Source organism: Halichoerus grypus, chromosome 3 (assembly GCF_964656455.1).
Source record: "Halichoerus grypus chromosome 3, mHalGry1.hap1.1, whole genome shotgun sequence".
NCBI classification, from domain to species: domain Eukaryota; kingdom Metazoa; phylum Chordata; class Mammalia; order Carnivora; family Phocidae; genus Halichoerus; species Halichoerus grypus.
This window is the reverse complement of record NC_135714.1, coordinates 3,569,789-3,595,754: the sequence shown is the minus strand read 5'-3', so window position 1 is coordinate 3,595,754 and position 25,966 is coordinate 3,569,789. Positions and strand designations below refer to the sequence as shown.

Below are 25,966 nucleotides of genomic sequence, written 5' to 3'. Positions count from 1 at the left end.
ACAGGTGTGGCATACTGTAGGCGCTCAATATTTGGAAGGTGTCTCCATTAAACAACAGGTGCCCTATCAGAATGGCCGAATGAGCACAGGAAAACTAAACGTACTATAACTCATCTTACAAACACGTTCCTACTTAAAATAGTAAAAATGAATAAAAACAAGCACGTAGAAACAACATATCAGATCATTCCAAACTAATCTGGGGACAATCCAAGAATGAGGTGGCATATTTCGTTCCATGATTTCTACCTAAGAGAACCTCAATGCCAACAAAAAAGTAAGTACGTGTTCACTTAGTGAATCTTCAGAGATCTGAGCAGCTGTGGTTAAAAATCAGAAACAAACAAATCCTGTGCTGTGGTCTGATGGAGTCCATGGGTTGGGGGGAGTCCATGCGTCGGGGGGAACTGCCGTAAGCCACCACTATGTGAAATGCTAGGACCCTACCAGGCACTCAGTGTTTCCTAAAATTACCCAAGAAACGGAGGGAAAAGAGTATAATTTAAAGTGTACCCATCTGCTTTATGTTTGCAGAGTATTCTCATGCTGTGGCACTTGGATTTGTGGGCCAAGCACACAGCATTCTTTGGTGGAAAGTGCGTGAACACACAAGATTAGCATTTACACGGAAACGTCATTGTTTGCCGTAACTGCAGGGTACAGAGCAGATGGCAGTTCAACCCCAAGGTTATTTATCATTCAATCATAATCCAAAATCCTCATTACCGTCTACTCGGTTTTAGGCATTCCACTTTCAGACTCGATACAGAAAAACCCTGTAGTACCCTGAAAATCCTGCTTAACGTGTGAAGATCGAAAGCAATTACTACCTGGAGTCCAGCATTGCTCGTGTACCTGTGACAGAAACATTAAAAAAGCTTGCGGTGCAAGAATCTTCTGGAAGGTTTTATTGTCCCTGTCCTTTTTTTTTTTTTAATCTTTGGCTTTAGTCAACGTAACGCACCAAATTCACTGGGGAATTTTCCAAGAATAGAAAGAGAGCCAGATTTAGGCCAAGAAATACAGTGCTTCAGCCACGAACTAGTTAGGGGAGCTTCATAAGCTCCTGGGTAGCCCAACGTTGATTGCATTTGCAAATTCTATTCTGGTTGAGGCAAAAATCCCACCGCACCCTTGATGAGTCTCGTCTGCTACGGGCAGGTGACTACCCCCTGCGGGAGGACCGTGATTCCGACAATTCTAGAACAAGACGGAAGGAGATGCTGTACCTGAGAGCTGAGCCCGAGAGGCGCCCTCCCCAGAGAAGAGGGGTTAGTGGGAGGCAGACTGCACGAGGGAGGGTATTTGTAATGGTTACAGGACAGTTTGTCCGGAGACAGCCTAGAAGCCTTTCTGTCAGCAGGCGGGTAGCGCGCAAAGATTTTCGGAGACGGCAAGTTATCGTACAGGACCGCGTGATCATAAAGCACCTCTTCTCCCAGGCCCCTGGCACAGGAAGCAGGAGGGCGGTCTTCGGGGTCCCACTGCAACACACAGCTTCGTCGTTAGTGCTCTTGGCCACAGAAAGCAGAGGTTTTAGCATATTGAGACATTATTAGTACCCCCAGAACACGTGCATGTACCCCACACTGGTACCGATAAAACGCACACAAATACACACACACAACAAGTAGGTGGACAACAGTTCTACTTGGAGAGACTTCAGCAAAGGTTTCTTTTTTCCTTAAATCATTCCCAGGGAAACTGGCTTAGGAAATTTTTGTTTTGTTCCATTTTATTTTTAAGGCAGAGGGAAAAAAAAAAAGAACTGATTTGACATTTCTTTCCTTAAAGAACCAGAGTTTGGAAGTCCTAATCCAGACAGCAGAAGCCACATGATGTAAGAAGAGGCCTGCCAGCCCGGGGGCCCCCGAAACCCAGCGCTCTGGCTGTCCCCAGAAAGCACCTTGCTATCCCGGCAAAGCACTTTCATTTATGGTCTTGACTACGTCCTGGATGCTGTTTGAGGCGCTTCACAGTTGTTGACCCATATAATTCCCACGGGAATCTCAAGAGGCATGGGGAAACTGAGGCAGAGCGGGGCTCCTTACCCCACAGTGCGTTGCCTCCCAGCTGCAGGCCCCCCCAGGGGAGAAAGCACCTCCTGAGCCTCCCCGTCCGTCATGCAGGCACCGGGGATTGGGTGGCAATGGGTGACTATCAGCCTGCACCCGGGGGCCACACTCTGATGCCTGAACAAAGTGCAGCGACCCAAACACAGTCGGTTGAAAGAAAGAAATGCAATCATCGTAGAAAAGAGGACGTTTGGGCATATAACTGATATAATGGCATCGTCTCAGCAGGAAACCTTTTTACAAAGGACTAGAATAGCTACAGGCCACTTCGGAGCATGGACTTTAAAGCATAAATGAAAACCTAAAGTCACAACCACAGCCAGAGCCCTTTCCATTTTAAAGGTCTTTCTGAATTGCTTTGCATTTACAAAAAAAAAGAGAAATATTAATTCCTATGTTATGCTTATTTTATCCTATTTTTATATCCTTCCGGCCGCGTCTCCTTCTGCCAGACTGTAATTACAGCCTTTTGTTACAAAAATAGGAACGGTCTGAAATCTCACGGGAGGAACACTTCTGTCCCTTTGCATCCCCTTAGAGGTGTCTATTTTTGTGATATGGGGACCCTCCTACCATCTGAACACAGCGGCCCACCCACACAAGCCCGGATGGGACAGCCCCATGCGGATGACCCGCACACGGCTGTCCAGGGTGATTTCCATGTTCTAGATGGACAATCTCCTCCCCAAAACCAGAGGATCAAGTCACATGGAACGCTTAGAAAACAGAGACTCCGTAGAGGTTTCTAGATTAAAAGCATGGAAGGAGATCCTTTTGGAGACTCACTTCAATCTGGTGCTGGCATCAGGGGGACCCTGGGGGTAAGGATGACTGAAGTCGATACACTGCTGAAATGTCACGTTTGGGCTCAGAAAGTAGGAACTTCATAACACCGAGAAAGGAGGCCTTGCAAAGGAGGGACTGCCTGGAAACGGAGCCCGGTGTGCACGCGCACGGTGGGAAGACAGGCCTGAGCTTCAGGGAAGCCCTCACCAGGCCAGCGAGCCACAGACGCTGTGCACAGGAGCTCACATTTTCGACACCGCCATCGTGCGCAGAAACAATCGCTCACAACTGCTAAATGCAAAACCCTTCCAGGATGGCGGGGTTTTATCTCTGAGACAGAGGACGCTGTGGGTGCGCTAAAGAAAGCTCATTCCTGGGGATGGCCTGAACCCGCGTGACCCACACCTAGGGCATGGGTGGGTGGGGGGAGTAGTGCCCGTGTGGGCCTGGGGCTTGTCCAGGCGCTCAGCCCGCCCTGCGGCTTCCGTGTTGAAGGTAAGGAAGAAGGGAGAAAACCCTTTCAGGAAAAGGGGCACGAAGGGGCCTTCGGGCAGGAAGGGCCAGAGACAGGTTTGTGTGTTGTCTGTCCAGCAGGGCTGGTGGCAGAGGCCGAGGGCCCAGAGCAGCAGAGCGCTCCGTGAGAACGAGTTTGGTGGCTGGGCCTACAATGAGGGCAACAACTGCTCAAGAGGAACTGTGGTCACCCAGAACCAACGGAAGCCAGGGCAGCCAGGGCCCACCTTGGACATGGCTCGTGCCCAGGAAGACGCACAGAGACCGCTCGAGATCCTGCTCTCACAGAGGTCACCATGCGGCCTTCCCTAAGTGGGTGGGCTCAGGGGAGGCAGGCTGGGGCTACGGTGGGCACCAGGAGCCCTTCAAACTCTGGAGACCCCGGTGGCGGTGGGGATAGGGGCCAGGAGCTCACGTTTTTTCACTGGGGCAGGACTCATCCCCCACCCCAGCCCTGATCACCCCAGCCTGAGACAGGAAACCATCTGAGGGACTTGTAGCCAGGGGGGGTTGTGCAGTGGCTCTGCTCTGACCCCTCACCCACGTCCTAGCATGGGCCCTAACATTCATGTAAGCCTGCCAGGCCTGGTTCCCGCTCTGCTCTTGCTCCCCTCCGCCCCTGCCCCCACACCTGCAGCCCTGCTGGACTGGAAGGCCATTATCCCTAGTCCAGAGCCCAGGTGCTAGGGGACGTGCAGAAAGTCGGGAAGGAGGGAGAGAGGATGGGCAGGTAGGGATGAGGCAGGCAGGGAGGAGGGGCTGTGTGATGAGGAGAAATTCCCTTCTGCAATCCAGTAAGGAGCCTGCAGACAAATCCCGGCAGGAACCCCAGGGCAGGCCCAAGAGGGTGGAAGGAAGAACACCCATGACAAGATGTCCAGGACCCTGAGGACACATGACATACAGCGCACGGTAACTGGCTGGCTACCTCTGACCCAGACCACAGAAACCTTCTTTTCAGTCTGCTTCTATTTCTGAGCCCAGGGAGTCCTTGCTTGACCCCCGCACCTCCTTCAAGAAGTCTGTGGTCTCCCGGTTCCTGCCTCGGGCAGGTGTGGATTTTATGACCATGGAAAACAGGGAGCTGATTGGGGACATCCCTCAAAGTACTGAGAAAAGAATGGGTGAGCAAAACAGCAAGAAAAAAATCTAACATACTTTTCAAGTTTGGAAAAAACCAACAATCAACACATCCTATGCCAACCTTTGAAATAGATCTTGACAGATGCCCACTTTTATTTTTTTCTAATTTTATTTTTTAAAATTTTGTTTTATTTTTTTGACAGATGCCCACTTTAAGGCCACCCAATACCAGGGGACCAATGGTAGGCTGGTTTCTCAAGAGCCTCCCCACGAGCCTGCGGACTCGGTGGGCCTCACGCCTGGTGGCCCGGGGATGGCATGGGGCCTGGCCCGGGGAGCGTGCGGTACGGCCTTGGCCGCAGCAACACGCCCTCCGTGATGTGAGTTCTCTGAGCTCTTCTGCAAGCACTGACTGCTGGGCGATAGCCTCTGCGTGCTCTCTCTGGATGTGTCCGAGTTACAGACCCTAACGTGCTACCCTTCACTCGTATTTTGGGCCGTGCAGAGATACCTAGGTGATGACCAGGACGCTGAACGACAGTCCGGGTCCTGGCGTCCGGTTCCCCACTTGTGCAGATGTAGATGAACAACTGGTCAAAACCAAGCGCAGGAGGGAGGGCGTGCAGGTTTCATCCTGCCCCAGAGCATGGCGAAAGCCCTCGGGCTCCCGGCCTGAAGTCGGGGGTCCCGGGTTACAGGCAGGCTCCCACCGCCCCCCGTCTAACGCACCCGAGCCCGGACCGGTGTAAGCAGGGCGCACTCACCGAGCCGTTAATGCACGGGACGTCGTCGTAATGCAGCGCCGTGCCGCTGGGGTGCGCGTAGCCGTTGGCGGTGCTCCCCAGGTACGGGTTGGCAGAGATGCCGCGCCTGTTCATGAAACTGCGGGAGAGGAAGTGCGTTAGACGCCCCCAAGCAATCCAGAGCCTTCCGGGAGTCCAGCTGGACGCTCAGGGCCCGGCCGGGGGTGACGGGGGACAAAGCAGCAGCCGGCACCCTGGCAGAAGCAGGGTGTCCGGTGAGAGTGCCGAGGACGGCGCCGAGAGCAGCCGCCCTGCAGGACTATGGCAAGGACGGCGGTGATGTGCGCTGGACACGACGCGCCGCCTGGCTGTCCTTCCGCTCCTTGTGTGTACTGCTCACCGCCACCTGACGTGTCGTCTGATTAGCTCATCCCCCAGGACGTCAGCCTCAGGAGAGCACGGCCGTGGTCACCCTTGCTCGTTCTGGACCTCGAGTGTCGGGCCAGGAGGCTCTTGGCCAACGCGTGCTGGATGCAAGGACGCGCCAGCGGCTGACTCGTGAGGTTACGTTTGTTACAAGTGGGGATGTAAGCGCCCAGGGGAGAACTCAGAGAGCATTTCCTCTACACTAAATTAAGAAGTAAATAGCTAAACTAAAATAGTCTGGAATTATATAAACTTTTTTTTTTTTAATGTAGGCTCCACACCCAGCGTGGAGCCCAACGCAGGGCTCAGACACAACCCTGAGATCAAGACCCAAGCTCCAGTCCAGAGTTGGAGGCTTAACCAACTGAGCCACCCAGGTGCTGCCCGCCCCCCCAAAATGGTATTTTTAAAAAATTGTGTTTCTTTGCAGGATCTTACATTTCTGTGATAACTAGATGCATAAAAATGGGAGGAAACGAAACTGGTGAGGGCAGGACAGGGAACGAGGAGGTCTCGGGGCGAGCCCAGCCCCTGGTTCCCTGGAGAAGCAGAGGAACCTGCGGTCCAGGGGGCCTCTCCCCGCGGTTCCGAGTGCAGGCGTGCCCTCTGCTGGGCGAAGGCAGGCACAACAGTCCTGCCTCACACAGGCTCTTTCATGTGTTAACAACGGACAAAAACTTCCAGGATTTTTCTGTACTCACAGTACAGATAATTATGTACAGGAAAAGGGAATGTGTAGAAAAGGAGCATACGGGGCGCCTGGGTGGCTCAGTCGTTAAGCATCTGCCTTTGGCTCAGGTCGTGATCCCAGGGTCCTGGGATCGAGCCCCGCATCGGGCTCCCTGCTCCACGGGAAGCCTGCTTCTCCCTCTCCCACTCCCCCTGCTTGTGTTCCCTCTCTCGCTGTGTCTCTCTCTGTCAAATAAATAAAATCTTTAAAAAAAAAAAAACACAAAATATTAAAAAAAAAAAAGAAAAACATGCAAGAAGGAAAGACAGAAAAATTTAATCATGTAAGTCTTCTGCCACAACAGGATTTTTTGTCTTAAAATATATATTTAAGTTTTTCTAACGTGAGCATCTCGTTTGAGGGGTTTTGGGGCTGAGGAACCATGTGCACGGCTGCCACACCCCCTCCCCCCCATGGGCGGTCCGTGCCCGGGCGTCTGGAGCCCCAGCAGCAGAGGCCGTCACATGCTTGCTGTGGGGCACCGTGCACACTGCGCAGGGATGGCAGGACGGAGCAGGGCCCACCAGCGAGGGGCAGGACGGAGCTCAGAGCGGACACCAGCAGGGTGCTGCGTGTCACGGGGCGTGGGGATGAGCGAGGTCATAGACGAACGGGCGCCCCAGCTGGAAGCGGCCCGGGCCTTCCGGGGAGGGACCCACACCCCAACACAGGGGTCCCCGTGGGGCCCTGTCTGCGGACCGGGCCCCCGTCCTCTGCTGCATGCAGCAGAGGCTTCAACCACATATAAAAGTGGAAAGGCAGTGAGAGAGCCCAGGCCACCCGTTAAAAACGTAAGCCCCTCAGAGGAAGCACACGTACTGTGTGAAAATACAACGTAAGGTCTACCATCTTACCACGGCCGAGTGTATGGTTCTGCGGCAGTAGGTGCGTCCACGCGGCTGGGTGGCCGGCACGGCCCTCCACCCCCAGCGCTTCCCCACCCCCCGCCCCGCCCCGGGCACCTGCCCACACCTGCCTCCTGCCTCTGTGCATCGGCCACAGGAGTGCACAGACAGAACGCGTCCCCTTGTTCCTGCCTCGTTCACCCAGCACAACACCCTTGAGGTTCCTGCCCGTTTTAAGGGGTTCCCGTGAGAAGGCGACTCAGGTTGATGGGTCCCTTCTGGTCTGTCCGCTGCCCTCTCTCTGCCCACACTGGTCCACGGCCTTTTAGCTCTACCACTATGACTATAGCCTGCTCACGGGCCGCTTGAAAACAGTTTCAGGGAAAAAAATTCAGAATGTTTCCCTTGTGTCATATAATCTATGCATCTCATTTAAAAATAGGCTAGGTCTTGGGAAAATAGATTCCAGTGTTTACCGTTATTGATATTCCTAAATACACTTCTCCCGGGAGAATTTAAATGACTATTTCTTCTTTCACTGCCTTCTTCCCAAAATACACCACTGTCCTCTCCCCCTGAGACATATCTAGCACACAGACACTTCCCCCGACGACCTTGAAAGGATTCATTAACCAGCTGCCAATTTGCATAAAAGCAAAAATTAATTTAATCTCAGGACATTTATCACACTGGCAGCTGCCATATTTTATATTTTGGACATCATTTGCTTGTTAAAGCTCTTCTCTCAAGTTTTATACACGTTTAGCTAGAGAACTGGAAAACGAAAATAACCTTTATTGCTAACTAACATTTATAAAGATTTTAATTAGTAGCAAAAATTCCTGTGGCCGAAAACTCCTTATGCACGTATTTTTAATAAATAATTTTTCAATACTGCAATCTATGCTCCGTTCTCAAAACCAGGACCTTCCCACATTTGGTTTAGATTAATACTCATCTGGAAAGCGGAGGCTGAGTTTTGTTCTAGGGGAAATCCTGTTATTTGGGCTGCTCTAATGTGTGGTTATTAGTTGGCTGATTACAGCTGAAGACACACGTGCATGAGGAGGGCCTCCATGATCTAATAAAGTTCCAAAGGAGCAGTTAAAAACCACAAACTCCTTTCTTTCATGTTGCTCTAGATGTGGAGATTTTGCAAAACCCGGTTTATGGATATTACATTTCTTAAAAAGCCGCTTGATTAAATGTGCTCGTTTACTGTGTGTGCTGAATGATTAGGGGGTTCACTGCAATCCACGTGCACATGGCCGACGGGATAGGGTGTGTTTATGGAAAAATAATGAATAGGAACAGAAGAGTCAGTACTTGACTATGTCACCCTGATTCGACACAAAGGACAGTCCGTAAGCAGTACAGGGAGTCTAGACTTTAGGAAAACTCTAGTGTCACTGGAGATTTTCTGGAAAGAGTCGTACAGACATTAATCTATGTTGTCAAGGCTATTCACCTGAGCTGGGCATAACATGGGGCTCGAGCCCTCCTAGGAGCTCATGTTCCTCTGCTGACCCCAGAGCATCCCAGCCAAGCACTAAATGTTCCTTCTACGGCACCGCTCGAGAGACACACGGAGACTGCTCGAACTCCTCCGCACACCACGCTCGTGTGCAAACTAGATGGTGGAGCTCATGGTAAACAGGCCAGCGTCGCTGTGGACACTAGGTCTCCCCCTCACAGAGCTGCTGGTATGTTCATCATCACAGGCGGACGAGACAACTCAATCACCTGCTTTGTTTCCAGGCGCCTGTCCTCGGCTTCAAGTGCAGACTCTGCGGATGAGGGTAGCAGAAGCAGGGGTCCAGGGATTGCAGACAGGAGACCAGAGGAAGCTCCAGATGCTGCCCCAGATCCTGCCAACCTTAGCCTGGTCTCTACAAAGGGAGCTGAGGCCCTGAGAGGTTATAGATCCCTTGTCCAGACTTTCCACTTAGTAAATGCCACGCGGGACCGGAGCCCGAGTCCCCTCCTCCTCATCCAGCGCCCCTCCCTCACAGCCCCAGGGCACAGGCCTTATAGACCGGTACTATTATGAAACCAGTTCTGGCCTTTTGGGCCGCCTGAATCTCAAATGCCCTCAGGGTCTGTGGACCTAACCTTGAGAACTGCTGCTGTCATTATGTTCGTTGTCATTATGTTACAGAAATATGGTTCAAAACAATGTTTTCATACAAATAAGCCTTTTAAAGAAAATAAAACCACAACTTAAGTTTTAAAAGTACATGACTGATGACCTTGAGAATTCAGCCCTCCTTACAGCAGATGTAAATCATTTGTTGCACAGAATTGTCCCCTTAATACAGGGGTCAGCGATCTAAGGCCACGGGCCCCATCCAGTCTGCGGCGTGTTTTTGCAAATAAAGTTTTGTCGGAACACAGCACACGGGTTCCCTCACCCACGGTCTGTGGATGTGATGGCAGAGTGAGTAGCTTCAACAGGAAACGATTGGCCCCCAAAGCCAAAAATACTTACTGTCTTGCACTTTACTGAAAAAGTTCACCACCCCTGCTCCAATAGAAAACATGGAGGGAGGAAGTGACAAATATTTCAGCAGAGTTTGAGTCAACATAATACAAAAGGGAGAGTCTTTAGTTGTTCCCCCCCGCCCTAGTCTATGCACACAAAAAGTTAAAAAATTAGTGAAAGAAGAGCGTTGTTTGGCTTCAGGGCCACTTCACATGGGTCTTACCAAAAGGTCTGTTTGGCCGTCTGGATGACGTTCGCAGACGTCTCCACGTCGATGTAGTCATAGTGCAGGGCTCCGGGGTCTGTGGAGGACCCCGTCTCGGCCAGCAAAATCCCAATCCATCTGCCCATGTCCTCAGAAGAGGAGGCCTGGGGAGGAGAAGGGAGAAGCGTGCGTGCACTTAAGTGACGGTAAGGGGCTCACATTCCCCGCACGTCTGCATAGACACCGTGTAGTAGCAAAGCCAACGCGACCGAAAGCACATGAGGGCATAAAGAGGCACAGAGATGCCGTCCCAGCCTGAGCGATGCGCTCATACTGCATGCACGCTAAGTCTCGATGCAGGAAGTTACGGCATGATTTCCACCCAAGGAAACAAAATCTGAGTCTACGGTGCCATCCGATTACTTTGGGGAAAGGCAGCGGGCGTGAGGTGCAGGAATTGCTGCAGGGAGTTAAATCTCAGCTGAAGGAAGTTGCCTAGAAAGCGTCATTAATTTGGCAACAAATTCTGGCCAGAAGGAGGAGCCCCTCCAACCTGGGCCTGGCCTGACCTAGAAACCCCATGGGACCCACACCTCTGTGGGCTCCAAGCTCTGTCCCCCACCCCGTAGCCCTTGTTGGGGCCTCCTAACCCGGCCTGAAATGGCAATCTTAATTCTCTTGATGAGATGGTACAACTTTCTTTCCTATCTGCTGTGTTTATATAAGTGTAATCATGCTTTATAGTCCCTAGCTGCTTCATGCATGACATTTTTAAGATATTTGAAATGGTCGCCACCCCAAATTTGATCTGCTGAATGTGCCAGTCTGAAATATAGCTTTAAGATCCTGTTCATTAAATTTTTAAGTCATCCTTGTGACGTGATTTAGAAAATCAGAAATTTTACATTTATAATGGTATTCAAAACATTTGATTCATCAGACTATGATGTTTAAAGTTTAGGGCACATTGAGCTATTAAGTGCATGAGTTAATGGAATGTGAAAGATAAAATAAATATTTTCATTAAAATTACTAATTTTCAATATAAAGAAAGATCTATTTTTTAAAGATTTTATTTACTCTTTTGTCAGAGAGAGAGAGAGAGCACAAGCAGGGGGAGAAGCAGAGGGAGAGGGAGAAGCAGGCTCCCCCCTGAGCAGGGAGCCCGATGTGGGGCTCGATCCCAGGACCCTGGGATCATGACCTGAGCCGAAGGCAGACGCTTAACCAACTGAGCTGCCCAGGTGTCCCAGAAAGATCTATTAAGTTTAGCTTAAAGACTTAAAGAAAATGCTGGCATATAGTTGCTCATAATATGTTCTTATAATTGTCTGTATTTCTTTGGTGTTGGTTGTGATCTCTCCTCTTTCATTCAAGATTTTGTTTATTTGGGTCATTTCTCTTTTCTTTTTGATAAGTCTGGCCAGGGGTTTACCAAAATGAGGTTTTATATTTACAGCCTTGACAAGTTGAACAGAGATCAGAATACATGTAATTGTAAATATTCCCAGAGCCGTTAACATGAGAGAAGCTATTTTTCATGTGCTCACACAATTGGCTAGTAACAAATCCCTCCTAGCCAGTACTGAGTGAGGCCCCAGGACAAGCTGCAGGGACTCCAGTCATGTGCCTTGCAGAGGGAGAATGTAGCCAATGTTCATGGAATGAAAATGAACTCATTTGAATACTTGGGTAAATAAAAGTCACAAATGTGTTATCTTCACTGGTCTTTCTGTCCTTCCCCAACAAAATCTGCAGCCACGATGTATCTATGACTAAATGTATACTAATGTGTCTGTTACTATCTTATCTAAGCATTTTTAAAAGTATTTTAACACACTATGTAACATGGGATTGATACAATTACACTAGAGCTCATTAATTGTTTTCTTCATAGTTTATAGAATTTTCTCATAGGCTTGTGGAAAAAAAACCCTGTGATGTTGAACTGAAATTAGAGGTTATTGGTTATGATCTCATGGTTCTTAATACAGAAATAGATACGGATGTGGATGTGTGAATGCACATACGTGTGTATATGTATGTTTACAAATACGTACACGTACATAACATATACATGTGCGTGAATACACACACGCACGCACACGCACACGCACACACACCTATTTCTGAGTCCCACCTGGAGGAACCCACTAAGAGCTCTCTGGAGAAATGGCTGAGGACCAAGGAAAGGTACAAGATGAGCCCAGGACATCTTATCAAAGAATGGCGGGGCCCGTGGTGTCCTATCCCAGGGACATAGCAAAGGCCGCAGGGGTGAGTTTGAAGGGCCTTCTGCTGACCAAATCTGGGATGATTCCACCAAAGTAAATCATGACAATAAAGCATTATAATCACTGATTAAAACAATATTCTCTGAATCCCCACTGATATACATACATAAAGGGATTAATAATTAAATGGGAGGAGCGGGAAACCTTCCTTACAGTGGATGTGAACTAATGTGTATAGAAGGAATGATGGGGATTCAAAGTCCCTATTTAGCACCTGTCATTATAACGACTGTTTCAGGGAAGCGTCATCAATGGACGCTAACATTAGCAGGTGCAGCTGTGAGTGATAACGGGGTATTTACATAGACGGCCTCAACATACCTTCCCATATGATGCTTTTAAAGACAAAGGGAAAGCCCAGTAAGTGTGCAGCGGGGAAACCGCGCAGACACCCTGCCCACGGGGGAGAAGTGGACACTATTGGCCGTGGGGGGGCGTGACAGGTGCGACTGCCGGTGGGGTGCGCTGTGACACCCACCACCGGCTCCGGCCGGGGAGCCCACCTGGAGCCCAAGGCAGGGAAAGAGCAGATGCGCCCAGACTGGGGGGCGTCTACGCAGTAACTGGTCTGTACCCTCCGCATGTCTCCACGCCACGAAGCCAGCCAGCTGGAGAAAGAGACAGCGGCTGAGGCGACACACAGGCTGGGGTCTCCTCCTGCCTGCAAGGGACACTGTCCAGCTCGGAAAAGCCGGTTAAGATCTATGGATCAGATTACAGGGGTGTGTGAATGTTGATTTCCTGATTTTGATAATTATATTCTGGTTTTGGTAAGGGAATGCTTTTGCTTTTAGCAAATTCGCAATGAAGTATTGAGGGAATAAAGGGGCGACACAGCTGTAAAAGGTTCTGAAACTTCACACAGAAGGAGAGGAATGGGGGAGGGGGAGCGCAGGAGACCCCACACACAGGAAAATGTTATTGTTGGGGGATATGGACGGAGAGTGCATGGAAATGATTTCTGATATTATCATGACTTTCCTGAAATTATCTCAAAGTAAAAGTTAAAATGACCTTAGAAAACATACAGATTACATTTCCTGGCTGGTGCACTGCATTTCGTGACTGAGCGAGGCAGGCTGCCTGTGTGTGTTGGGTGGTGTGTGTGTTGGGTGGTGTGTGTGTGTGTGTGTGATGACCGGGACATGGAGGAAGGGGCTGCCCTCCCTCACAAGGACTGGGGGCCCTTCCCGCCTGCGGGCCAGGCCGCCCCCGGGTCTGCCTCTCTCCCTTCCGGGATCAGGCATGCGCCAACTCAGACGTCCCCCACCGCGCCCCCTCCCAGGGCTGCTGCCGAAGCTGGCCCAGGAGACCTGCCTTGTTTCACATCAAGGCCACAGTTTCCTCCTTTGTGTTTTTAGCTGTCTCCCCTGCACCCACCCTACAGTTTTCAGCCTGCATAAATCTTACTAAGTACAGACTCCGGCCCAATGCTCACATTTAATAGGTGAATCAAAAAGCCCAGGGAGAAAATAAGACATGGCGTGATCCCAGTGGGGGCAGAATGAGGACAGGGGCCCAGGAGTGTGGACCCCAGGTGGTCCCAGGACCGCGAGTCCACAGCCGGCCGCCTTCCATCCTGGCCAGCCTCGCAGGTTACCAGCCATGGGACGAAGAACCGTGTTAGTCTTTTTCTGCCCCTGCCAAAAATAGTCGTTTCTGTGAAAAGAGCCTCTGAAACAAACTATCTCCTATCAAGACCTTCTAGACGGCCTCACGGGCCACCTCGATCCTGGCCCCAAGCCCTGGGCTCGCTCTCCATCCATCTAGCACCACGGTCGTTTGGCCTGTGGGTCTACACCTGAGTCACGGAGCGCACCCGACCCTGTGCAGCAAACCTAATGCAGCCTCGTTTCTGCCACCGACGCAGCCCACGTCCGCGAGCTCTGGACGTTCACAGCCCTGGAGCTTGCACACAGGTGCGTGTGCACGCGAGTCTGCGTCTTAGTCACCATAGTGTAAATGAACAAAAGATAAAGAAAAGGAGGTCTGAATTCATAGTGGGCAGAAAATAAATTGTGTAATAGGTGGAAAGTAAAATTGGCAGTTTTCAGCAGATAGCTAAGAAACCAGGTTCAATTGCTTTTCTGCTTTAGTGGAGAATTTGTTCCAGAAAAGCAGGCAGACACGTAACAGATGCACACAAAGCTGAGGGCGCTTCAGAATTAAAGGTGTTCTTTCGGTTTCCATGGGATTGGCACGTGAGCCACGGTCTATAGGGTTATCTAAAAACACCTGTTTCGTCTGTAAAGAGGAACATTCCAAAGGGCAAATTAAACAAACACCATCGATTCACAGGTGGGCCATAGGGGCAAAACGAGTTACTTTTCTGCCGCCTTTAGGAAGCAGTGCGCCGTATGGAGTCGCGTAGCTCATCTCCACGCAAAGGCACGCGGAGGAAAGGAAGCCGGGCGGTGGGCGGGCGCAGGGCGGCCTGTTCCACCAAGTAAGAATGGGCACTGGCCTGGGGAGGAGGTGACAGAAAAGGCCAGCAGAGGCCACCACGGTGGGCAGGAAGGACACAGCCGGAAGCCACGGTGCCCCGGGGAAGGGTCTCGGAGCGTGGCCACGGGCGGCACCTTACCTCCAGCACGGCCACCTCCTGTCCATTGCGAAGCAGTCGGAAGGTCAGGGGGTGCTTGGAGTCCAAGCCCGGGATCACGTCACAGCCGCGCAGAGGAATAGAAACGATGTGGGTCTTGAGATCGGTCCTGTCCTTGTGGAAGATGAGCTTGTTATCCTTGACTCGGCACCAGCGCTCCCGCCAGCGGCTGTTGGAGAGCACGTTGAGGTAGCCTGCGAGGGGGCCGAGGGCAGACGGTCAGCGCGCAGAAGCCGGACCCCCACACGCCTTCAGCCAGCTCTGCAGGCTCCTCGTGAGGCAGACAGCCCACCCCACAAGCCCCTGAGCTCCTGCAGTTTGAGGATTTTGTCGGACGGGTGAAGCCCACCCAGATGGGATGGAAAGCCCATGTCTCTGACCCTGCACGACACCTTTACCGCTCTGGGGAGATCTGTGTACCCCTGCACGTGGGATCGAATCGTAAGAACAGTGATCGTCGTTTCTAAAAAAGGAAATCTCAAATACGAGAGAAATGGACCGCTCTCGTTTGCCACAAACCGATGAGCAGACGAACATACACAATGTGAGCTAATGAGGCACGGGAACCAAATCTCACAGGGCGGCTGCCCCTCGTACCGTGAGGAGAAGAATGCCCCCTGCCTTTGAGACGGAGGGAGGCAGTGATGTGGCACAGAAAACTCAGGTCAAAAGGGAAGGAATAAAATGAGGATGTCTTAAGTCATCAGCCACTTTTTCAATTCACGCATGCGTGCGCACATACACACACGCCCAAAGGGTTTGGGAGGGTGCGTTCTGCTTCTCTCCGTGTCTCTAACACACTTAGTTTCTGCGTCTTACACACGTCATTAGCAATGGGTAAATGCTATGGAATGCCATAAAATAAAACCCTGAACACGCAGGTAAGTTACAGGGCTTAAGGATGCTTTCTACATGACAGATAAATATTTGCTCAATGAATTCCCGAGGTGAACACATAAAGTGGAAGTTTTCATTTGGCTCGGCGTGACATCCGTTCTACCAATAACCCCTAAACGCAAGGTGCACTGCTTCTCCTGGAACAAAAGCTTTCATCTGGGGCCTATGTTGCTGTATTTATAAAATAAGAGAAAAAGGGGAGAAGCCAGTCCACTGGCTCAAGTGCCTGGGACCCAAGTTCCTTGTATTTTCTAAGTTTAGGAGGGAGTGCAGGGAGAAGAGAGGCTGGGGTCCAATCAGGGAAGGAGGTTACTCCTGACGTGTGACTGGTCAGGCCACCCAGCAAAGCCTGACCTGAAGCTATTTTATTTTATTTTTAAAAGATTTTATTTATTTATTTGTCAGAGAGAGAGCACACAAGCAGGGGGAGTGGCAGGGAGAGGGAGAAGCAGGCTCCTCACTGAGCAGGGAGCCCGAAGGGGGGCTCCATCCCAGGACGCTGGGATCATGACCTGAGCTGAAGGCAGACGCTTCACCGACTGAGCCACCCAGTCGCCCCTTTGTTGAGGAATTTAAGCAGTAAGACCTAAGAGGATAGCTGACTTCTCGATAACAGTGACCAGGTTCCTTGTAAGCTTGCACGTGACTTTCCACTGGAGAACTTGGCACTTGGGGCCACTCTGGCTCAGGTGCACCCCTTCGCAGCGTGGAGGGGGCAGCGACCGAGCACGCTCCACTAACCAGGGGGATGCTAATCTCTGGAGCAGGCTAAGGCACTCTCGGGATATCTTCTTCCCTGACTGAACCCAGCCCAAAGTCACCAATGCTATGAATTTCTTGACATTTGAGTCACAAAAGGAATGATTATATTGGACAAACCCTCGTTTTATTTAGAGCATGACATCATAGGAAATTACCATGTCTTAATGCCTTTCTCAGATTTATTTTCAGTTCCCAAAAGGGAAAAGCGAAGAGAAAGTCACAGGGGATGAGCGGCCCGTTTCTATAAACAGGAAAGCCCACGGTAACCGGCCTCCAGTGCCAGGCTCACTCCGCTCTGCTCCTCTCTGAGAGGGGTGGCCTTACATTCCCATCTTCGGGGTGGGGAGCACAGGGAAATGACGGACAGCCATCGAAGGCATCTGGAGTCACAGGCTAGGTTCCCATGCCCCTGACTCTGACGGGGCGGGTGCAGCACTCATGCCGCTGGGCCCTGCGCATAGTTCAGCCGCAGCACACGGCTGCCACCAGGTGGTGCCCGAGTGCAGCCCGGCCTGCGTGCTGCAGGGACAGCCGGGTCCTCCAGGGGTCCTCTGCTGAGAACCGCACCCCCCACGCCAGGCTCACCCGCCCGCCCAGGGCAGTTCCACCAACTGCATGAGACAATTTCAATGCAATTTGATTTCTTTTTAGATCCCACCCATCATGTTAAGTGAGATGTTACCGTATCTTTGCAGTTTGGGAACGTCAGTTAGATGTTTTGAGATGATTCTTGCTCTGAATTCTAAGATTTCTCGCAAAACCATGGCAAGAGGCTCAAGGTTTCATGAGAGCTGTAAAAGTAATGTTAGAGACCCATTATAGCCTCTGCACAGCTGCTCCCGAGTTCAAGCAGCTGCAGAAGAGCCGGCGGAAGTGGGGCCAAGTGTCCACGGAGTTCCCCTCTGTAGGGCGGGAAATGTGGCGTCTGCCTGCCAGGCTCTGGTCCCGCTCTTGAGAGGCCTCTCATCCCAGTGTGACGGCTGGTTTCATTCGCAGGCCTCGGTTTATAATCAGCTGGGAGGAGACATCCCGGGGAGAGGGAGGCCAGGGATACCAAAGGTCACGATGCTGCCACCGGCCGTCCCCCCGGTGCCCAAACCCCATCTGACCATCTTAGGGGCCTGTCCTCCAACAGGCGCACGTGCCCAAGAACGAGGATGCCAACGCCCCAGGGCGGTGACTTATACCAAGAACGCTTTCTGCCCCCTTGATTGAAGTCGCCTGATTTTTTGTTGGGTAGATTGTGAAAGAAGGTAAGAGGTACAGAACTTCCCTGTATGTCCACTGAAAAATGCTACTGCCGAAAATGTCACAAAGTCACAGAACAATCGAGCTAGGAGGGCCCTGGAATCACCCAGCAAGGCCCTCAAGCTAGCTCAGCTTATGCTTCCTCAGGGAGACCTCCACCCGAGACCTGGGTGCGCTCCTTCCACCCAGCTCCTGTGCTCCTTAGGACCCATGCCACGCTCCCGCACTGCCCTTACATAGCCTGGACTATGTCTGTGTGCTCAGGTTTCTTAAAAATAAGCACGTTAGGTGAACCAACGAGTAACAACAGCAACCGCTTACTGAGCATAAATTATGGCTTAATTATTAAGCACTGAGCTTGGTGTTCATGATTTTATCTTTCAGTTTCCTTAGGAAAACAAGGTAAGTACGAGCCCGTTTCACAGAGGAAGAAGCTGAGGCTCAGGCAGGTAATGCAATTTGCTTAAGGTAATTCATTCCGCCAGTGAGCGGGCTGAGCTGCTCGTCTGCCAGGCCCTGTGCTGATGGGTGCTGGGGCGCGGCTGGGGTGCAAGGTAGTTCTGAGTCTCATCCCGGAAGGCGGGAGAGAGCTGCAGAGTCGGGCTGAGACGAGACTGCCAGAGGCTCTGAGCTGAGCCGCACAGAGACTCGTGTTTCAGCCTAGGACCCTGTTTTCATAGCCCCCCCGGTGGCCTGGAGGGTGCAGAGAAGGCGGCCAGTCAGGAGGCTGGTGCGCTGGCCCAGCAGGGGACAGACGGGGCAGAGAGCGAGAGGACACGCGTTTCCTGACAACAACCGCTGGGTTTGTAGAGACACTCGTGGGCACCAGAGAAGGGCAAACAGAAGATCCTTCTGGGGCCTGGTGCACATCGCAGACCACGGCATGCCCGTGGCTGTGCGCAGCGCTCACCCAGCTGACGCCCCCATCACGCTGGGCGTCGGGGCAGGAAGGAGCGGTGCTACGGGGCTGGCTGGGCTGACCCGGTCGGCTGGCTGGGGGGCTCACTGCCCCTCCCCGCTCCCCTTGGGGGTGTCTGCAGAAACCATCTCCTACCCCCAACAGGATTTTTATCATGCATCTGGAGTCCCAGCTGCCACATTGCAGGGAAGAGTGGATTTGAACCCAGGTCTCGGTTGCTCCCGGGAGCTCTCTTCTGCCTGCCTAGCAGCATGGCCCCTCCTGCCCAGCCCGCAGGGCTCTGCTCACAGCACAGGGACTGGGGCTGCATGGCCCCAGCTTGGCACGGCGGGGGTCTCGCGCCTTTACCCAGCTGACATTTTCTGCCTACAACTTTGCAGCTGTACCAAAATCACTGAGAACAGTCATCTCCCCCATCCTTCCTCTGCCCCTTCTCTGGCCCCTGGACCCAGCGAAGACCTAGATGACGGTCTTAAAATCTTGTGGGCAAAGGAAGTTCTCTTAACAGAGGCAAAAGATGTCCCCTGAGCTGTTTGGTAGGAATCCACACATGTGTAATTATAGGCTCCAGATTCCCCCCTTCCTGCCCTCGGAGCGTCCAACTGTGTTTCTGAGAAAGTGCCAGCAACAGGATTTCCTGCAGGGCCTGAGCACCAACACAGGGAGGCTGTTTATGGGGGCTTATGAGAGGGCAGATGCAGAAGGAGGGGCAGAGCTGGGTCAGCTTGTAGGGGCTCAGTGTTCTGGTCTGTAACGAGGGTCTGGACCCCAGTGTCTACCTTGCCTTCCACATGAATGTTGCTTTTCATGAAAGAATTTCTACTTCTTCCACTGACCTAGAGCGGTTTAAACGACAAAAACGAGGGGCTCCTGGGTGGCTCAGTCGGTTAAGTGTCTGATTCTTGGTTTTGGCTCAGGTCATGATCTCAGGGTCCTAAGATCGAGCCCCACGCCAGGCTCCACCCTCAGCAGGGGGTCTGCCGGAGAGCCTCTCTCCCTCTCCCTCTGCCCCTCTCCCACTCATGCACGCATTCTCTCAAAGAAATAAACCTAAAAAAAAAAAAAAAAAGCCAAAAATGAAGCTAAAAAAGTTGTTCCCTTTGTTGGATAATTCCCCCTTTCCATTTTTAATCCCTAACTCTTCTGCAGGGCCAACCCAGAAGGAGAAACAACCCCATGCCACCCAGTGCTTCTTGCTGCACCAAGGCAGGCAGAGGCGGACAGGAAATTGCACCTTGGCATCAGCAGATTCATGTTTTTCCTTCTGCCGCTTGGTGCTAGAGCTTTGTGTGGTCTGCTGTTGTTCTGCCCCTTGGTGCACCCCCACCCAGGGTGGCCAAGGCTCGACCAAGGACGTGACTCTACCGGGCCCACTGAAGTTTCGCGTGGGGCTTCCTAGAAGCACAACCGTCAAGGCCAGAGGGAGCTGGGACCTGCCCTCAGGGCGCAGCCCACGCCTGGCTCCTTCCCCCCCCCGGGCACCCATCCCCTCTGCGACCCACCCCCTCTGCCCGCCGCAGTGCCGACTCTTCTGTCGTCCTGGCACAGCTCACATCCCGGGACATGACGGCTGGTGAATTACTTCATCATTGTCTGTATGACCAACTTTGGACACTTGGGGCAGCGTAGCCCCAGATAAGGCCCATCCCCTGGGCAGGTGGATGCTCACCGCCACACAGGGGTGAGCAGAGCGAGTCTGCAGAGGGAAGCGACTGGGGACCTGCTGGCAGGACATGGGGCACCTACAGCCCATCCTCAATTCCTAATAGAGGCCGAAGCCCCGTCGCCCAGCTTCCAGGGCTGTTCTCCCGCGAAGGGCTACACGGTGGCCAAGGAAACGGTATGGGTGTGCAACCTGACCCTCCACCCCTCCCCAGCAGCCACCCTGCCCGCACCGCCACCTCGCTCGGGTCCCTGGGAGACGCTCCCGTTGCCCTGGTTTCCCTCCTCTCAGTCACCGGGTCCCACTGCACGTCCCTCCCTGTGACCGCTCATTCAGACCCGTCTCTGCCATGTGAGCGGAAGCCCCGGGAGGGCCGGAGCCGCGTCGCGGGCACCCACCCCGTCCTGGTGGGGGCAGCTGCTCGGAAAGGACTCCAGGTGACAGACTGACGATGGAGTGGTCCAGCAGGCTGCCCTTGAAACTGAGGTCTGAGACACGCAGTGCTGCCAGGACGGTTGGTTTGCCGTGTCAGACCAGGGGAGAGCGCCAACTATAACCCCACACGCTCCGCGCTCCTTCCTTTGCTCGCCAAGGCACGTGCGTGTGCCCCAGCTTAGAAACGGTTAAAAGGAATTTGGGAGCACTTCATAGGATCAAAGAAAGAATTTGTTTTTCGTCTTGAAAGAACCTCAGAGATCATGTCAAACCCCTGCGAGATCTTTTATTAATAAGCAGTAAAGATGGAGTACACCTTGCACCATCCTGAGGATTAGTAGCCTGACTCGTGCGAGCCCACGCGAAGCAGAGGCCACTCTAGGAGAGGCCAGGCTCCCTCCGTCTTACCGCAGGTGGGGACGTCCTCCTCCGCGGATGAGGTCTGCTCATCTGTCGAGGGCTTCTTCTTCCCCAAGCCGATGATCTTGGTGATCTTCTTCCCAGTGACTTTGGACACGGTTCCCTTGGCCTCTGATTTGGAACTTTTCTTCCTCTTAACTGTCAAGAACAATGAAAACAAGAAAGTGTGTTTCAATGATAGACTTTAACTGAGAAAAAATAAAAATAAAGCATAAATCATAGTCAATTTTATTTTCCTCATTTTTTACTCATTGGGCACCTTCTCTGTGCCAGCTATTGGTGTTGACACAGAAGACAGCAAAAAACAGGTATTCTGAGGGAGCTCCTGTTCTAAAGTAGGCTGAGAGCATGCACACGGGTGGGCGCACACGTCCACACACGTGCACGCGTGCACACACGGAGCGGCCCAATGGCGCCAGGCCCGGGCAGAGAGCTACGGTGGGGTGACACGGCAGAGGTGCTGGGTGGCGGGGGAAGCCTTCCGGGGAGGGCGACTTTGAGCCGGGAGCTGGGTGAGGAGGAAGCGGCTGAGAAGAACCCAAAGAAGAACCTTCTGGGCAAGAAGAGCATCAGCCAACACAAAGGCCGTGAGGCTGGGGGGAGCTGGATGGGTGTGAGGAACAGAAAGAGGCAGTGCGGCCACACCTTGGCCAGCTCGGGGAGGGGACGAGGGAGGGAAAGGGGGACGCGGGTCTTCCCCAGTCCCGGGAAGCCCTTAAGCAGCCCCTCACCCGTCCCTGAGACATGCACGTAGCTCTGCGCTCTCCAGAACTCTCGGCCCATTATGGTCTGCTTTTGCCTGCAGGGCATTAAATTATGAAGTCATGCCCAATATATCAAATTCACAAACACTGTGCCTCAAAACAATTTCTGGCTTCCTTTGGGAAACTGGAAGATCTGGCAACTCTGGACACCCTTCTGGGATTTCGTGGAGATCAGAGGTGTGTGAGAGAGCGCACCGAGGACTGGGAGGCAAGATCCTTCCTCCCACAGCAACTCTGCAAAGGGACATGTCACTCATTCCATCATCCAAGGGCCATGATGTGCCTGGTCTTGGAGCCAAAGGGGAAAAGGCAACTTTCCAGACTGCACAGGACACTGGGGCGCTGGGAGGGTCAAGTGCAGCTTCACAACGGAGTGGGGTGGGATGAGAGAGGGGCTCCACAGCCCCCAATAACCCTCCTGGTGTCCCCATCTCTGGGGTGACTCCCACCTCCCAGTCTATAACCCCCAGGGGGTCATAACCCCTTTTGAAAATGTCATGAGGCAGGAATTCCTTCTCCTGCTCAGCCCAGCACAAGAACACACCATAAATAGCCACAGGATAATTTCAGAGAGAGGGGACTCGGGACGTGGGATTACAACCCCGGGGCCTCATTCCTAAAGCCCCCTGTAATACCGATGACTCATTCTCTCTCGGCGGGTGGGGCAGTTCTCTCTCTTCCTGTCCCACTCCACCACCACCGGCGGGACCCCAGGTGCAGGCCCACATCCCCGCCCCGCCCCAGTGTGTTCCCTGGCCCCACAGACTCAGTGCCACCCCGAGCTCAGTCACTTGGTTTTGACCCTTATTGCCTCTCTAGAAATGACAGTTGAAAGAAAAGAAGCCATGCCAAATTTCTGGGTAAACACAGTGTTTTTTCCAGACTGAATGAGGTGCCCCCCACAATCTCTGCGTTGAAGCCCTAACCCCAGCGTGGCTGTATTTGTGATGGGGTCCCAGGAGGTCGTAAGGGTGGGGGCCCGATCTGGCAGAATGAGTGTCCTTTTTAAGAGACTGAACACAGAAGAAAGGCCATCGACATGAGGACACGCGGGGGGAGGCGGCCGTGCGCAGGCCAGGAAGAGGCCTCCCAGGCAACCAGCTCCGACGGCAGTGCCCTCCGGGGCTCCCGGCCGGCCGAACCATGACAAATAAACGTCTGTTGTTTAAGGGCCCAGACTGGGGTGTCTTGTGAAGGCCTCGTGTGTGATACAGAAGCGGGAACGCAGGAAGGCCACTCCCACCCCTCCTTACACTCTCCCAACAGCCACCACCCCCTCTTTTCAAAGAAAGCCCCAAGAACCCGTTGTAATCTTAGCGGGAAGGCCCCTTCCCCCCAGTTACCACCAGGCATGGGGGTGTGCACCGTGGCCACACCAAAGTGAAAGCAGCCGTGCATGACCCCTCTTAGCTGTTTCGAGAGAGCGGTGAGACCATCTGTGACCACAGTCCCATTCCAGCTAAGCTTTGTGAGGGTGGCACTCCCAGCGTGCCCTGAAGGCCCCCTTTCACAGAGCTTGTGGGGTGCGCAGTGTTCTTCCCCGTGGCTCAAAGCAAAGAGGTTACGTTTACTTCCAATTCTACTCGCATTTGCTCCTGTTGGGAAAGTACCTGCGGGACCCTGACTACAAAGAAAAGAGATCATGCTTCTAATTCCTAGAAGGAGCCCTGATTAATTCTTTGCAAAAGCAGAAGCAAGGGACTCCTTGGAAGAAAAAGCCAAAGTATGGAGGAACTTGAGAATACGTCCCTGCTATTTTACTACACAAAGGCAGAATTCGGGACATGTAATAAAATTATGAAGAAACCCCCAAAACTCAGAACTCTCAACTGAAGTCAGAGCGCAGGAAAGCCACAGGGGTCCACACGTCACACCCCACGAGCGCGGGGCAGGCAGGGAGGGCGGGGGCCACCGAGGCAAAGCCCACTCCCAGCATCCGTAGGGCCATAACCATCGTCAGCGCAGACGCTGACGTAGCCCGCAGAGAATCTGAGTCACAACGTGGCTGGGAAAAGGGGAGCCGTGCTGAACTCTCTCACGGCAAATAGCTCGAGAGTGAGCAGCGAGGATAGAAGCTAAGGTCGAAGCCAGGATGCACTTAAACTATCCACTTCCTTCAGCAACGACTTAGTGTCTGCGAGATGCAAAGCAGAGCACTTGTGAGCCCAGGGTCACCTTCCTTGTGAAAAGGAAGCAGGGGAATTCTAGATAGAGGTGTGTTTCCTGACACAGACCTCCAGACATCTGTATCGTTCTGTGAACCTGATTTCCAACAGGGAGCCAGGGAAGAAATGGCAAATGAGGAAGGAGACCGGCCGAGGCCGTGTCTGCCACGCCCCACGTCTGAGCAGGGACCTGAGATTGTAGGTTATTCTATTGCAGGGCAAAACTTAAAGATAGCTTTCCTGGCTTTGATTACACATTACGTGCCCACAGAAGACACAGATGATGCCTTCCCCTGAGTAACTTCCGATGGAGAGAGCAGAAATTGCACTCCGACACGACCGCGTTAGGGAATCACACGGGCAAAGGCAGAGACCATGACCTTTCGGGGTGAACCTTGTCATGTCACAAGAGTCCAGCTTACTTGGATTTCAAGATTCTTAGTGGCCTGGCTTGCTGTCTGGTTGAAGGGGACCTCATTTCAGAGCTGGGGGGTGTCTGTTCTATTCTAGCAAGAGAGCACAGATGAGCTGGGTGGGCAGACCGCTCCCCCGGGAAGCCAAGGTCCCAGGGCCACGAGCATATAGGCTGTTAACTCTGCACAAAGAAAACTCCACCACGACCCGCAAATCCTACCTTCCTCTTGGCCCACACCCTGGGAAGGAAAGTGAAAGTCAAGCCATGGACTGGGAGAAGCTACATGCAAGACACAATGATAAAGGACTTGTATTCAAAATATATCAAGAGCTCTCAGAAGTCAGTAAATATGAACAAAATCCAATAAAAATATGGGCAAAGATTTGGATAGACATTTCATCAGATACATGGTTGGCAAAAAAGCACATCAAAAAGGTTCGTCGTTAGTCTTTAGGGAAATGCAAGTTAAAGCCACAATTACAGAACACTATATACCCATTAAAATGGCTGTAATTTATGCTCGGAAAGCTGACTTAGAAAAAAATAATTCAAAATCCGAAAGCCCATGTTCACAGCAGCATCATTCACAAGGGCCAGAACGTGGGAGAACCCAAGGGTCCGCTGATGGATGGACAGATAAACACAATGTGGTTCATCCAGAGGATAGAATGTTACTCAGCCTTAAAAGGAAGGACATTCTGACACCTCCTACCACGTGACAACCAGCTCTCCCTGCTGCAAATTCCTTTCAGCAACAGATCAGGTAAGGAAATGAGCTGCCGGGAGCCCAGCAGTCAGGATACATGCAGGGCGCCCACGCCTGGGGCCGGGGTTCAGTAGGACGGCGGGTGAAGACATGTGGGGCTCCTGTCAACCAAAAGGGCTTCTCTGCACTTCCCATGTGCAACTTGGGCCGTGCCGTCTACGTCACTGAACTTCCAAGGAGACTTGTCCCACAATCAGAGCCCACGGAGCTGGCCACGGCTGATTTTTGTGGTTTACTCTTGTTTTTGTGTTTCGGTGTTTGTGGTTTGGGCACGAGTAGAACTCACCTTGTTCTTTTCCTTCACACACAGCGACTCCATTCTCCATAACGCCCTCCCCGTCCGAGCTGGGTCTCTCAGAAGACAGCTTCTGTGAGGGTAAAAAGAATTAAGTTATTCTCACCATGGTTCGCACTGGCCACATGATGTCTCAGGGATCAGTCCCCAGTGGTCCCCACAGTGGAAGGAAGTGTGGCCAAGTCCGTGGCAGCGCTGGGAGGCCAGGGCTCAGGTACAGATGAGCGGCCGGCCGGCTTGCGGATAAAGCTTCAGGAACAGCAGAGGAATGGAGAACATGACACACACTCTGGTACCCCATCGCATCCAAATCACTTTTACTTGCAAGTAATTTTGAAAAAATATTAAGATTATAAAAAATATGCCCCTCACCAAGCCATGTTATCCTTCCAGAAGCAGAGGGGCCATCATCCGCTCAATTCCCTCCCGTTGC

General features: G+C 52.3%; 1 protein-coding gene across 4 annotated transcripts in view; it reads right to left on the bottom strand.

Annotated features, from left to right (window-relative positions):
* AFAP1 (actin filament associated protein 1) overlaps positions 1–25,966 on the bottom strand; it is a 141,043-nt gene that overhangs the window by 14,560 nt on the left and 100,517 nt on the right. For 3 of the 4 annotated variants that reach the window (XM_078068343.1, XM_078068345.1, XM_078068344.1), the window contains 6 exons: positions 25,525–25,606; positions 21,117–21,266; positions 14,767–14,978; positions 9,907–10,052; positions 5,222–5,339; positions 1,230–1,484 (listed from right to left, as the gene is read on the bottom strand). In XM_078068343.1, the coding sequence (XP_077924469.1) occupies positions 1,230–1,484; positions 5,222–5,339; positions 9,907–10,052; positions 14,767–14,978; positions 21,117–21,266; positions 25,525–25,606 (963 nt within the window). The remainder of the gene's footprint in view (positions 1–1,229; positions 1,485–5,221; positions 5,340–9,906; positions 10,053–14,766; positions 14,979–21,116; positions 21,267–25,524; positions 25,607–25,966) is intronic. The other variant, XM_078068346.1, reaches the window with a different exon arrangement.